Raw genomic sequence first — 15954 nt, forward strand, 5'->3', positions numbered from 1 at the left:
ATTTTTTTTTTTTTTTTTTTTGTACAGGCAATTGAACTCAGGGGCACTCAACAACTGGGCCACACCCCCAGCCCTATTTTGTATTTTATTTAGAGACAAAGTCTCACTGAGTTACTTAGCACCTGGCTTTTGCTGAGGCTGGCCTTGAACTTTCAATTCTCCTACCTTAGCCTCCCTCCCGAGAAGCTGGGATTACAGGTGTGTGCCATTGTATCTTGCCTCAAAATGTTTTTAATTAGGTAAAAAGTTAAAATTAATCTGAAGTATTAAAGGATGGATAAATAATAAAAATTTTATTTTCCCAAAAGGTTCTTCACTGACTTAGTTACCTCCTTACCACATCTTTTATAAGTCTTTTGACACCATCTCCCTTTCCTGTCTCAGCAAATTTTATCATTTCCCACAATAGTGGGCTTTTGTGATATTAGACTCCACCAGGAGTTAGGAGATGTTGACCTAATGTCAGTTCTGTTACTAACTAGCCAAATATTTGAGCAAATCACTTATCATAGATTCGTGGGATTTTGGTTTTGAGAAGACTTTCATATTATCTCTGCCAAAAAATTACTTGATTTTTAATTATTATACAAAGTCCTTGCCAAACTCTGCTTGGATTTCTCCTCTGGAATCTCATTTGATCTCCATTATTAAAGCAAAAACCTTCTCTTCATTTAATTAAAAGCTACATTTCTCTAGTTTCAAATATTCAAAGGAATTGCAGTACTTTATCCATGCAGATTGTCTACTCCTCTTCATACGCCCGTCCTTCAGGTATCTGAAGATTGCTAATGTATCTTTCTTCTGAGTGCTCATCCATTTATTCTTTCCTTGAGTTTTAACTGAATGCCAAACCTTCTGCTTGAGACTAGGGTACAAGAGATACCCAAGGTCCAGCCCTCCCAGAATTAAGGTTCCAACTAATAGCATGATTTATTCTCCTATTATTCCATCCTGCTGGCTTTTCTCTGGAGAAGTGAAACTGGACAAAATAATACTTTCTACCACCCTTGTTCAGAATTTGTATGTATGGGAGATAGACATTTTCTACAGGTCACCTCTTCAATGATTTCCTTATTACTGGTTGCCAATATTCTTTCTGGCTTTAGTTTTTCAAAATCTAAGAAATCTGGACAGATTACATTCTAATTAAAGGGAATCATCTGTATTCCTTTTCCTAAATAAAGGAGATGCCAGAAATTACCTTTTCTATTTATCAAAACCTGAGAAGCATCATGTAACTCATTTAAATTTTAAAGGAATTCAAGGAAGCTATTTAGCACTTTCATTGTGCAATATGGTTCAGTCACCAGGTATTGTTGAAATATTCACAGCGAGCCATTTCAAGTTTAACTGTGCTTTGATAGTTTATTCTCATAAACTGCTAAGAGCTCCATAAAAATAGAAAGCCCACATAGGCGGTAATCTCCAGTTCTTGCTTTTCTCCACAGCATTCAAAGCCACTTCCTGTCCTCTAACCTTTAATTTAGCAGAGAAAGCCTGTCACAATAGAGCCATCTTTGTCCAGCTCTGCAGGCGGCTTCCCCTTTGGGTCACAGAATGCCAACTTCTGTAACAGACTGGTACACTCAGTATTGTTGTTCTGGGAGTGTACAAAAGACAGCCTATTTACCAGCTGGGAGAAAGAGGTGTGTATCTGCTCTCTCATGGAAACCTTCCCCGTAAGGCAGCACTGAGGGGCTAAGGCAGTGAGATGCTGCTCACATACTTCCTGCGTATGAGAAGCCTTAAAAATCTTTCATTCATAGAGGTTAGGAAAAGTGGAAAGTACTTGCATGTTAATTCATAAATCATGTAAGAAGTCATAATAAAATGCACTCTAGCTCTCTGGTAATCCAGGTAGGTATTTATGGCTTTATGATGCCAAGAGCTTTAAGTGAATAAAATTTTACAGAGGAATAAATATTCTTTTCATAATGAAATTAACTCTTTCACAGATTTTCTCAGATGCAAAGAGAACTGCAGGTGTCAAAGCAGGAAGGTGGAGAGGGGTCTCGGGATCTCTGGAGCAGAGGTATGGGTGAAGAGTGCTGCTCTTCTCCTACACACCCTACAGACAGATCCCAGGGAGACTCAGGAAGAGCAGGACACAGGTGTTTCCTGAGATGTCCACTCTCAAAGGCGACTCTTGGTTCCCCCCCAGCCTGAATATTCCATCACAAATTGTTTGTCCCTGTCCTTCGTGTTTCTGTGGTTGTCTACCAGCAGACAGGTCTCAGCCTGGGTTCTGTGGGAGCACAGCTTCCTGCTCAGTGATACGCCCTGTCCTGTCTTCTCCAGAAAACACTGTATTTCAAAATGTAAACCTGCTCGCAACACTTCCCTGCTTTGCCCCTCTTCCACGTCACTGAGGCACCCAGATGGAGCCCAGATTCTTTGGCGGGGGTGCCCACAGAGACCTTCAGCTTCCTGATTCACAGCCCCTCCACAATAGTGCTTTGATCAGATGGCATGCTATTTCTTTAATTCATAAAAGCTCATTCTCACGATTCCATGGCCTCCCGGATGCTCTTCCCTCTTCCTGAAGAGCCTGCCCTTCTGCCTGCCTGACACACCAGGGCTCAGTGGAGACCCTGGTGCTATGGGTTCCACCTTTGACCAGGTGTGTGTGGCCTCTTCCTCCTTTACTTACACTCAACTACACCTGGGCGACCTGATCTGTGGCTTGGAATTTTTTGTCACATATTTGTCTAAGCAGGAAGGTGAACACCAGAGGACAGGTTTAGGAGGCTTTATTATTTCTCTATCATACTGGTGTTAATAAAATAATTAATTGTTTCAAACTCAATAAATAGTCAAGTATGAATCTAATAAATCAGTATTTTTAATGCTTTGCTGTAACAGGAATAAGAGTAAAAGGAGGAGGAAAGTAAATAATAAAGTTTTACACCCATGGAAGCTACCCATTCCCAATGTTTTTGAAGATAAATAGGATGAATATGGTTGTCCTAAAGAAATGTGTCCCAAGTGGCTGCCATTCTAGAGTGTATTGCCAAGAATGGGGTGATCAACATTGAGTCTAGACTTTTAGCACCATGAAAAAATTGTAAGACTTAGTAAGATCGACTGCACATCTTCTCTTGACCATCACAAAGAGCTTAATAGGCAATCACAGAGGGACTGTCCCTTTCCAGTGGACACAAGCTCTGGAACGAGGGACCAGTCATTGATCTGACTAACTCTGTTTTTTCCTCTCTGACTCCATTTTCCTTTTTAATCATTCAGTGGGAGCAATTATCCCATGATGGAAACTGAGGCTGCCCCCTAAGCAGGAGGAAACATCTCACCACGGGGACTGAATCGCCCTTCAAACAATGATGACCTTCTCAAAGCTTCACAGAACCGTCTTGAGAGGATTACCAACCAGACCAGGGCCTGACCTGGACTCCACCTGCTGTGCCAATGCCCCTGTCAGTCAAGTCCCCAAACCTTGCCTTTCTTCACCTTTTTACAAAGCCTTAAAATTTCTGTCAGTTGCTTGAAGACAAGTTTTGGTCCCTGTCCTCCGTATCTGCTCACACCTGGCCACACTGACCAGAGCTCTTTTCCTGCCCATCACCATTGCTAGTCCCTTTGACTGGCATATGCATGGCTCAGCCTGATCTTTGGGACCGTGAGGGCCTGGGCTTTCACCTAGGGTCTGTACTAACACCCCTCAATCCTGTCACCATTGTCCTAGCCTTTTCACACCTGCATTTTATATGCCAGAGACCCATGATTTTATAACCCTTGACCCTTTTCTCCACTAGTTTAAGTTAACAAATAAACTGTGGATACTGACATTTAGAGCATAATTGTAATTATGCTTAGTAACCCAGCTCATGCCTAACGCTTCCATCTGACTTTTGGAGAGGTAGACTTACTTCAGTCTCTTGTCTCGGTTGGGTTATCAAGTAATCCCTTCATCACCTTCTCCATATTGCAATTTACGATGCAGAAAGTTACATTGGATAAGGGAAGTCAAGTTGCATTTCAAAATCAAAATAAAATGATAGCTGTGATGGCACCCTGAGATGTGTCCAGCATGTCCAGTTGCCTCAAAGAGATGTTCACTCTAGACTATTCTCAAGTCAATCTTCAGGTCTGGGTTTCCTCTTAAGACTGACCTTGGATCGTGGAGGGGCTCGGATGTACCACTTGCAATCCACGGCCTCGCTGGCAGAAGCTTTGCCTTCCTTCAAAATTTGTATGGACTCCACAATTCCTTCAGGGCCGCCCATCTCAAACTCACATGCTAAATAATAAGATGCCAAACAAACACACAGAAATGGAGCTTGAATAATAAACCAAAAGTATATTTTATAGCAGAAAACAATGGCCTCTGAACATTATTAAATATCCATTTTACCAACCTGGTAAGGGTTTCAAAACTCCAAGGTCCTTAAAGTCAGGATCTTAAAAATTGAGAAAAAGACAATTAGTCCTATTCTGCATTTATTTCTAACAAAGATGTTGATTAATTTACCACCAAATCACCCAGGAATCAATCAGCCTAAAAAACATTGTAGGGGAAATTAAATGATAAAATTAAAAATTCATGTTAATATTAAATTTATATAATGTTGCATGACTATTGTTTTTCCCTCAGTACAAAAGAAGCCATTTAAAAAATCCTCCAATGCCATTCATGCATCCAATCATGAAATACAAATCTCACGTATTCCTTGCAACACCATAATCAGACAACAGACAATTTTGTAAGACACAGGTATGGGTAACTCAAGGTTTGGATCAGCTGCATAACTCTACACAGGATTCTCCCGTCTGATTCAAATGATTCTATAAATTGTTGAAACACAATTCTCACCTGAAATATTGGAAACACAACATTAAGGTTGAAAATGCAGGACACCTCTCCTCTGGCAGCTAAACTATTCTGTGTTCATCAAATCTTCATTTGGTGCCATGCATGCTGGCTTTCAAAGTATTCCTCCGAGTTCTACTTTGTCAACTCAACATCCACCCCCCCTCTTCCTCCTCTCAGTGGTCCCTGCCTGGCTTAGGCATCTGTCCTTCTCTACTCATTTATGTGTCTCAGAGGACTCTCACTTCAGTATGAGCCTCAGAAACATTGGTCTCATTCCCATTTCCTGGAATTGTTTTAAAGATAGGTTTGTAGCCCAGGAAATATAAAGGCAAGCCTGTTAAAGGATTTACGAGGAAGTATTCCTCACATTGAGATAAGACACACAGTTTTTCTGACTCACATGGTAGTCGCCTTACTTAGGAACCATTGAAATCAATCAGGGACAGTGCCCAACTTCTCAGCTGGAGAGGAGCCACTGGGAGAAGTGCTAACTGATGAGGAGCAGAATGGAGATATGGAACCTGGGTCCTTCAGGATGCCACTGAGCACCATATTAACCTATTCTATCTTCTCTGGGCTTTTGTTTTTGTGAACCCACACACGTCTTTATACCTTAGCCACTTTGAAATGGATTTCCTTTCACCTATGGGTGGCTAATGGTGTCAATGACTATGATCTCCAGGTGGAGATACATTGTGTACAATGTAAACATGGTGGTGAAGCAATGGGCTACTGGTATTGTAGTATAAACTCACATAGAAATCTTAGACAGTTGGAGATATTGTGGGAGGCACTGCTCAGAAATAACCCAAGAATGCAATAAGAAAAGGCACCAATCTTCTAGGTCTAGATACTGATGAGATCACATGAGTTCATACGTCCATGTGGATCTAAGTTTGCAGCTATGTGTTTCTGTGCTCACAGACAATAAACTTCTAAGGCATGCTGGCCATGTTAGTTTAATGGTCTTCATGAAGCAATGTTCTTGCTCTTGTTTGCTTTTTGTTTTGTCAAACATGATGTGAACCAATCTGTACACACCTCCGTGTGGATCTCTATGCTACAGTCTGGTTATATCAACTATTTAAACACACTTAGTTACAGAGCACTTGAAATGGAATTGTAAATTTGGAATCAAGAGTCAAATTCTTTAAACTAACAAATTACTTTGTATGACTATTTTGAAGAGTTATTTTACTTTAGTGAGAAAAAAGAAAAGGAAAAAAGAAAAAAAAAACTGAAAGCAATTTCCAGGGAATAGAATGCTAGTTTATTCAGAAGTGAGGACATATAGATAATATAGACCATGAAATTCCCTTATGGAAGTTTTTTAATACCCTAATCCAGTACATAATTTGTTATTCTTTCAATACACATTCATTTAATATCTACCCATGCAAGAAAAAAAATGATTTCTATAAAACTACTCCTATGTGTTGATACCATTAAGGATTTTTTGGTTTTAAAGAGTCCATGAATATTTTCCTTATTTTAATATCGATTTTGTCCACCATAGATATCTAAATTTGGGGTATGCATTATATCCTTTTTACTTTTTAGAATACTGTTTAATTGCATTCATTATTAATACTCATAATCAACTATGTTATTAGAACATTTGTCTTTGTTCTAACAGCTTTCTAACAGCTGTACACGGCTGTTCCTACGATTTTTGTGAAAATGTAGTCCATATTCTATTTTCTAGTTTGAAGGCTAACATTTGTCATTTTTATGACTTATGCCAGACAATGTTGAGAGAAATGCCAGTTCTGGGAAATGAAAATTTATTTTTGTCTTTGTATTAATAGTGATAGTACTGATAGTTTTTTTTTAAATAAGAAAAAATTTGTTTTTGTAATTCCATTTATATAAACCACCAGTAATACCACAATTGTAGATGGCTTATTTGACTAGCAAAAGAATCCAAAATATTTTGAAACTGCCTAAACTCAATTTAAGAATATAAAGTTTGATTGATTGTCTGGGTTATTTGGGGGCAAAGACAAATTATTATGGACAGGTACAATAAAGTTGGACTTAAAAAATAGCATTCTATCCCCTGGATGTTTCTCAAAATCAATTCTCTACAAAACTACTTTTAAAAATGCAAGTCAGTCATGGTACTCCCTGGCTTTCCATGTCCCCTAGAATAAGACCACATCTCTTTTTGTGTCCTTGTCCATGACCACGCTGTCCCGTGACACTGGGCCCTCTTCTCCACTTCCATTCACACTGCCCATTTCTATTTCAAAGACACTCAAGATCGTTTCACCCACAGCACTTTGAACTTGCTCTTTCTTCAAGGCTTTCTGCAAGTTCTGCATAGCTGAGTCTCTTTTCCTTCTTCAGTTGACATCTCAAATACTATATTCTCAGAAAGGTTTTCCTTGATGATCCTCTCCGATCTAGTGCTGCCTCCCAGATTCTATTTTCTTCCTGGTTTTTAGGATACTTTATATTTGTTTTGCTTTTGTTTACTTTTTAACCAAGCACCCATTCCCACCAGCCAATAACAAAATCGCCTGTTTCAGAGATCTTATCTCTCTTGATTCCCTCTCCTCAGGACCTGCCTCATGGTAGATGCACAGTGAATACCATTGAATTCAATGTAATTTGCTGTATATAGAAAAATAGTTACTTTACTCATGCTGATTTTCCTATATTTTTCTCTTCAAAAGACAACTATTGCTTTTCCAAGGAAAAATGGGGAAGTTACTGAAATATCTTATAAGGTAAACTATTGCATTGCTTTGGCTGAGGAGCACACACAAAGAGCTGTGAGACAGATAAGGTCATTTGCAGCTGCCATTGCTAAATTCGCACAGAATAAATACGAACAACAACAACAAAAAAATCCCAGAACACTGCTCCCTTCCAACCAGACAATAATTCATGGATTGATGTTTTACTTTAATCAAGAGAACAGAATTGATATGTTTTCTCCAACCTTAACTTTTGTCTAAAAATGGATGGATGTACAGACATAGTTGGGCTTCCTTATTTTAGCTGATCTGGACCAATCACTGAAGGTCATCCTTAACGTGCATGCTGGACAACAAATACAAGTTATGCAGAAATATTCAGATTGCTGGCTAAATCACAAGTCTTGTGACTTTTACTAGAATTTCTGGGTTTACATTTGCATTGATGATGCAAAAACAGTGGTAGATCAAAGTACTTGTGTCTTAGTAATGCATCAGGACAGCAGCACTAAGCCAAAGCAGCCCATGCCCTGGCACAAGACCATGCATTTTCAGGGTTAGAAAAGATAAAATATTGTATTTCAAATCTATTTGATGAGGCACAACAACTATTTTAATATCTAAAGTCTTGAATGTATGTCTTAATTTTATGTAGGATGAAACATTGATTATGAATAAGTCATGTTGCTGTAGACTGAATTGTATAATGGTTTATTTAAGATAAAGCACTTTTGTAATTGTTTTGATTGTGAACCAAATTGTTTGCTTTATTCAGGGAGCATCATTTGTGCTTAAAAGACAAAGTTATTCAGATTTGGGTATTTGGCAGACATTTTCTTGAAAATGAATAAAACTAATCTGTTGACTTTTAAGGAAAACAACTGACAATATTTGTTGCCAATAATAAAATTCAAATGAAGAAAACGTATTTGCCAGTGTGCACTTGACAGCTTCTCAACACTTAGAACAATTTTATTGAATGAAATTGTTGTTGGTACAAGCAAACAGTATCAACAGTTGGAAGTTCTGCATCAAGTGATGAAGAATCTGCCAAGGGAATAATCCATGTCACAATCATGCATGTATAAAAGGGCATTTGAAAAGAAAAAAATGCATGGCTGGATTTTAATGTAACAAACACAAAATAATTCATTGATACTGTTTCACATTTCACATTTCAACTAATCTTTAGGAAAACTATCCCTTGCTGAGGTTTAGTGTAGTATAAAAGAATTAGTTACTATCTCTAAAGACTATACCAAAATACTCTTCCATTTACCAGCTATATAACTATATGAATTTGGATTTTCTTTATTTTCTTCTACCAAAACAACATATCATGCCAAATTCAAGGGATGAGCAGATGTGTGAATCCCCCTATCTTCTAAAAAGTCAGACATGAAATTTTCAAAAATGTTCCAATCAACATTTTAATATTTATTAACATCTTAATAATAATCAATGTTTTAATAAATGTTGTGTATTTTAACACATAATTGATGTATTAGTACAATTTTATATGAATTAATAGTTACCTAAAATAATCTATTTATAATAAATAATAATATAATGTAAATAATAATAAATAGACAATATGATAACTATTAAATAAGCCAGTTAGTCAAAGCCTTAAGAGAGCAAGGGGCATTGAGAGCAGCCAGCTTCAGCACTTCAGCCCTCCACACTCTTCTCCATCCTGGTGCCTCTTCCTGCAGAACCTGTTGCAATCCCATAACTGTGGCCAATTCCATGCACTGATTTCAAAATTCAAAGAAGTTTCCATACAGCTAACCACAAGATAGATGGACTATCTAGAAATTACTGTTGTATTAACTGACCATGACTGAATCCTATCAGAGGTACGTTGGTTTTAAAAGTGGAAAAGACTTGGGAGCTTAACAACTTTATAAAAATTCAAATTGTTTTTAACCTAAGATTAAAGTAGCTTCAATGTTGTTTCTAGAACATTGAACAAATCACTGAATCTGTCTAGGGGTGTGTTTTTGTTTGTTTGTTTACTAGGTGAAAAGGAGGATCTTTTCGGGTTAGGCTTTTACAACCAAGAGTGCTACTCTATCACAGAACCCAGTGCTGTTCCTGCAATACAACAGTTCATGAGCAAACACAGCTGTATGAATGGGCCATGGAACTAGCTGGAACCTTTCCTGGTAAACTTTGGTTCTGATGTTTCAATGCACAGGTCAACCACCTGACATAGCAGACCCTGGAAAAGTTAGTTAATAATGTCCTCAACTGTCCACAGGACTCATTGGCTTGAATCATGTCATTTATCTTTACTATCACCCCACCCACCTTACCAACAAGCAAATGTTGAAAGCAAGATTAGGTGAAATCCTTACTCCTTACAGAGTTACCAATGTCTCTTTGTTTGGCTTTGGATAGCTGAACAGGAATTAATGATTTTTAAAGGGTTAAATATTTATCAAATAAATCCCAAGGCAAATGTGAAGGCACTAAAATTTTGCCAGTTTTTGATCTTCTTAATTTTGATCTTCTTAAAATATTATGAAGTAAACTAGCATCAATGTTTACTTGAAAAGCATTTACTGATTGGTCAAAGGAAAATAAACCCAATATTTTACAGATATTAACACATATATTATAAAGGAGAATGAAGACTTTAGAGTCAATTTATGTTTTTTAGGACATTTCTCAATTTTGTTTCTAACTACAGTCTCCTAGAAATTTTCAAAAGTATTAATAACTTTACAAACAGTCAAAGTTTTATGAGGTACAATGTTTCTATAATATTCTATACAATTAAAAAGAATAAAATTTTAAAATATGCCTATATAATTAAAATGTTTTGTTTTAGCATTTCAATTCCTGTTATTTTAATTTAGCAAGGTTTGTGAAAATGGTTAACATTATCACAATAATTAATATGTATGGGGTATTATTCTAATTACTTCAAATGCAGTAATCCTTTATTCTGTGATATTATAATATGAGACATATAAAACATTATGCCTAATTTCCAGATAAGGCAAACAGGCTCAGAGAGACTGAAGAGCAGCCAGAGAACACACAGCTATGGAGGGAAAAGGTTGGAACCCGCACCAGGCTGTCAGCTCCAAATTTCCTGTTACGAATTTATAGGTGGATTCATAAGAATAATTAATGGATTCATTAGGACATCCCCAAATTGGTAAATAAATGTGACTTTTTTTTTAAGAGAGAGAGAAAGAGAGAGAGAGGAGAGAGAGAGAGAGAGAGAGAGAGAGAGAGAGAATTTCTTTTTTAGTATTTATTTTTCAGTTTTTTCGGCGGACACAACATCTTTGTTTGTATGTGGTGCTGAGGATCGAACCGAGCCGCACGCATGCCAGGCGAGCGCGCTACTGCTTCAGCCACATCCCCAGCCCATAAATGTGACTTTTGATGACAGACTTGCTAATGCTCACGGTGCCCTTGGCCGACCCACCAGGTCTGTCTGGACTCTCCACCTAGCTGCTCTCTGCTTTCCCTCGAATGGAAGTGAGATGACTTGAAACCACTTTATTTAGAAATACATTGTGAAATTCAATTCTTTTTTTTTTTGTCATGGTAAAAATCAGTTTGAAGATGATATTAGAAGTAGGATTTAAAAATACAAATATGTTTAAAATTTTTAAATTAATTATGTCAAAAATCAAGATCCACAGAAGAAAGTGGATATTTCCCATTTGTTCTACAAAAGATTAGACTCTAAGAGAACAGACTGTGTGTCAAACAGTGAGACCTAATGTTGCCTTGGAAAATGCACAGGTACTCATTCTCAGCAGTGGGGATGGACAGTGGGGGCTCAACAGCTGCTGATGTCCTTTCCACCCCAGAAAAAAGTGATTCTGGGATCAGTTCTTCTAGCATGTGATGTCTCTGGGTCTACAGCAAATTTGCTGATAGCAATGAGTGTGGGAAGTGAATGAAAGAGAAAAACCCCAGGGGAAATGCTCAGTCCTCTAATTTGAATGAGCACACAGATGCCCTGACTCGGGAAGTTACTCAGCTCCCCACCTATGACCTCATCTGGACCCACTCCCCTCTTATGTCTTCACCACTGGATTCTGGAGAAATTCCTTTTCTAAATCTGACCACTTGTCCCTGGACTCCCTACTCACTACTACCTCACAGCAATTATTTTCTTATCCACTCATTTTCAACTTACCTTCTGTCATCTATACCCTTTCAGTGAATAAATCTGTGTAAATTTAAATACAAAACAAAATCTCCTTTGATTTTTTTCCCCATGATCTGCGCATTCTTGCCTGCCCACATTCAATTCCAGGTTACGTCACTTCCACGTCTCCTACCCACCATTGGAAGCTCAGCAGTCTGGGAACCTAACTTCACTGAAGCGTTTCTTACACCCAAACTAACTGCACACTTCAATGACCAGCTTCCTATTTCCACTCTTATTTTTCTGTTGGCAACATGCCATGGTGGAGATTGTGCTTCACATTCAAGATTAAAAATTATGGTGTTTGTAGTTTTTGAAATCAGTTAACTAAATTCAAAGTATTGTTTTAAAAACCAAGTGCAAAAAAATCTTGACGGCCCAGTAATAAAATAGCTTACATGATCATATTATTTTAATAATCTAATTTCATTCAACTCTGGTCTAGAAACAGCACCATTCTAGTATCAATTTCGTACCCCAACGTTTAAACTGCTTTTGAGTGTTTACTCTTTTCTCTAAGCATGGGTGGAGTTAGTAATCACAGCTTCTCATTTTGAGTTTGTCTTCCTAATGGTTTCATTGTAGACAGAGGTTTATATAGCATGACTTATTTTTTTCTAGTTTAACAAAAAATTTACTCATACCTAGATTTTAAATACTAAAACTTATGAGATTCACAGGGAAGAGTTTCTTAAGCCCTTTAAAATATTATTGATATTTTCAGGGTTTATATCATAGCTTTGTTGTGCTATCATTTGATACAGCTGTAATGTATAGTTTTTTCACAGTGCTTATATATTCACATTTTTAAATAAATTGATACAATTATTTTGATAACATTGGTAATCAAAAGCTGGATTTGCCTGGATTGACATGAAGTAGGCTGTCACAAAGCTCACTCTTGGTGGATCGTCACAGGCAATAGTACAAATACATGGAGACAACAAGTGTTTACTGTAAGTGATACGGAAAAGGCTTAGGTGAGAGAGAGAGAACAAATCGTCAGAGGGCACAGAGGGGCAGAAACAGAACGACAAAAGCCAGATTGGCAACAACACAACACCAAAGCGCATCGGGTTGTCCCAAAGCTGGCCCGTGTGTGTGTCAAGGAGCTGCCGCGGAACCTCTGTTTCTTCTTCCCTTTTCCTGTTCAGGGGCATCCACGCAAGTTCTTGACTGCATGTTGGCAGTGTGCCTTCCCCCGGGTTCTCTCAGAACGTCCTCCTGCTCGGCATCCACAAGCACATTCTAGATCACACGGAACCCTAAGTAGAAGAGGTCATCTGAGCCGCCTTTCCACTAGAACTGGTTTGACAGGGCATTTGTTGCTGGCCCCACTGTGATGCTGGCTGACAGTGCATGGACACCTCCATGTCCTCATTCTCTCAACTGTCCATGTCCGCCCCTCCCAGGAGCCCTCAGCATTCACTGATGAGCACAGTGTGTCGGAGGAGAGGGAATGCAGACCACCCAGGGCTTCACAGCTGAGGCCGTGGCCGCTGGACGGGACTGGGTCTGAGCTCCAGGCCATGGAGAGGGACAGCAGTGACCCTCCACGCAAGCAGTGAGTGTCCAGGAAGAACCAACTGCACTGGTGTGGGCCCAGCCTGCAGGCCTGGCCCAGGCTGTGGAGAGGACAGTGCTCCAGCTCCAACAGGGCCGACAGTGGCGAGGCACCGCAGGTGAGTGTGAGTGTGTATGAGTGTGTGACAGCATGCCACCACCCCCACACCGTCCTCTTCCATCTGCTTACATCCCTGTAACCTCAATAAATTATGAAACCAAGAGACAAAGCATTTTTTAGGGCAAACTGTGTCTTCTCAATATTATTTTAAAAGGATGCCTTCTAGGTTACAGCTACATAAATACACGAAGGACACAACAAACCTGTCAAAAGGACACAACAAACCTGTAAAATCCAGGCAAATGTAGCCTCAAGACCAGATCTTTCCTGCTTCCAGTCACTCTGAGGAGCCTCAGCCCTTCTAAACAGAGGTGGAGCTGCCTCTGATGACCACGTCAGGAGCACCCACTGCCACTGCCATTGGCAAGGACGCTGGAGTTTCCTGCCAGGCACCGTGGCTCCCAGAGGCCAGTGGAGCCATCATGGAACTTGGAGAGAAGAGCAGATGCAGAATGCCAAGTGCCACCACTGCCAATCAACTGGCCAAGGAGCATGCACAAGGCTCTCCTGCTAAATCCTGGAGAGGCTCCGCAGGGTGTGAACAGCACACGTGTTCATCCGTCTGGATGAGGACACAAGTTGCCACAGTTTGTATCTCAAAGTCCAGAAGCTCTAGATCTTTCTTTCTGGGGCTCTGATGGAACCCAGGGCCTCCAGCCTGCTAAGCACATGGTCTACACTGAGCCACTCCTCAGCTCCCTGGCTTTTTATATCACAGCTTCTAAGGTAAGACTCTTTACCAAGGTCAGAATCGTGGAGTTCTGTTCATCTCTCTGTTCTTCAAACCCACAAAGTCCAGACACTCGTTTTTGGTAAAAGCCACACATGACATACTGATGTAGAAAGGTCGAAACAAGTAGGACATAAATACACCAAACAACAAGGAAAAAGAAAAAAATATATATATAACCAGATTATGTTAAACAAAATGGACTTAATGGCCAAACCAAAGCATATAATGGAAATATAAGTCAAATGCTTCTCTTCTTGAGGAACAATTCACCAAAAAGTTTTAATATGCTGAGCCCATATCTAAGATTCTCCCATTGAGATAGTTTCACCTTCTAAGGCTTTAATTGCTACTCTTCTAAAAATCTGGGGTTTGAAATATCAACCTGGGTTGGTACAAAGCAGAGCACTTGCAAATATCAACTAGGAAGTGAATGAGACTTAGCTTTGCTACAGTACACAGTGCTGTGTAAATGGACATTATCTGTTGCATGTGTGATTCAGAATTTGAGCTCCTTTGTGATAGATGGATGCAATAATCTTAGTTGAAACTATTTGAGATATTAATTCTTCTATATGAGCATTATCCCAAACCAAATGCTACTATTGTAACCTCACTGGCTAGTTTATATTCTGCACTTATTTCATTAGACCTTACTTATTTTTTAGTGTTAATGAGTAGTTCCCTTTACTTTTTCAACATCTGAGATTGGCTAGAGAATTATTGCAGAAAATTGATAACATGGTTCTTAATGTCTTTTTATAGATATCCAAATAATGTTAAATGCCCAGATACTTACTTTTCTTTTAAAATAAAGCAACATATCTAGATACACAAAGCCCTTTTGTGACCATTTAGCCCCAAACTTATACATATATTGTGGATAATTGTAATATTAGGTTAATCAATAGATATGAAGCAGTTTTAAAAGCCTGAATCTGATGTCAGGTTGGCCAACAAGGAGGGCCTTCCTTGATGCATGTGTGCATTCTGCAATAGCAGCAAATTTGCTTCATTTAGGTTTGAAGAAGTAAAGGCTTGCTGAAGAATCCAGAGTCCTGCCACCTCCAATTCTTGGATTTCTTTTCATCCACTCTTACTTGTTTTTCCAAATATTACCGTATGAATTGGTGTCTGAAACAAGTGTTTCTAATGAGTAGGCTAGTGAAAAACAGAAGTGATCCACTTGGGGAACTAATGTTGGGCTTTGCTTTGATAAATTTTAGATGACAGTCCTTGAATCCCTCTGCTTTGGAGAAAAAAATCATTTCTACAATGTAGGACTTCTGTCTTAGGAGATTAGAGAGAATGTCAAACCCCAGAGCTTCAGGCAGAAATTGGCTGCCGGGGTCACTCTGGTTCCCAAACCTGTCATCTCATGAGGATTGGAAGAAGTAAGAACACATCCTGTCTGTATCAATGCAACAGTAAATGTGCACTGAAATAGAAGTTTTAGAACTTTGAATTGTGCTATATAATTTCTTCTCATTAGTATATTTTTTTAAAAGTATAATTTTGAAAATAACATTGCTCATAAAAGGATTTTAAAATGGTTTACTGGCTCTTGGATTGCATTTTAAGACCCAGCTGCTTATTGAGACACATGCTTAATCTGTGGTCTCTATGCTCATTTCTCTGTCATTCAAATGCAAAACACCAAAGGTGATTTCATTAAGAGGTGTGAGGTTGCCCCAAAGTAATGGTGGAAAGCCTTGTAAATCATTATCATAATTTTTGCTTCTGTTATGTTAGCAGGAAAGAGTAGGTCTCTCTTATTTAATCAGAGTGAGATTGATGAGATGTCTTCAGCTTTATTCCTTAGATTTTTCATTT

General features: G+C 38.7%; 1 protein-coding gene across 10 annotated transcripts in view; it reads right to left on the reverse strand.

The window, feature by feature from the left end:
• Neto1 (neuropilin and tolloid like 1) overlaps positions 1-15954 on the reverse strand; it is a 101722-nt gene that overhangs the window by 32914 nt on the left and 52854 nt on the right. For 5 of the 10 annotated variants that reach the window (XM_048806641.1, XM_048806640.1, XM_048806643.1 and 2 more), the window contains 2 exons: positions 4371-4412; positions 4125-4291 (listed from right to left, as the gene is read on the reverse strand). The exons of 1 other annotated variant lie outside the window; for it this stretch is intronic. In XM_048806641.1, coding sequence (XP_048662598.1) covers positions 4125-4291; positions 4371-4412 — 209 coding nt within the window. Of the gene's footprint in view, positions 1-4124; positions 4292-4370; positions 4413-15954 lie in introns of those variants that run through there. 4 more of the 10 variants (XM_015499561.2, XM_048806642.1, XM_048806644.1 and 1 more) reach the window with 2 other exon arrangements.

This window comes from Marmota marmota, unplaced genomic scaffold (genome assembly GCF_001458135.2).
Source record: "Marmota marmota marmota unplaced genomic scaffold, marMar, whole genome shotgun sequence".
Taxonomy (NCBI): Eukaryota; Metazoa; Chordata; class Mammalia; order Rodentia; family Sciuridae; genus Marmota; species Marmota marmota.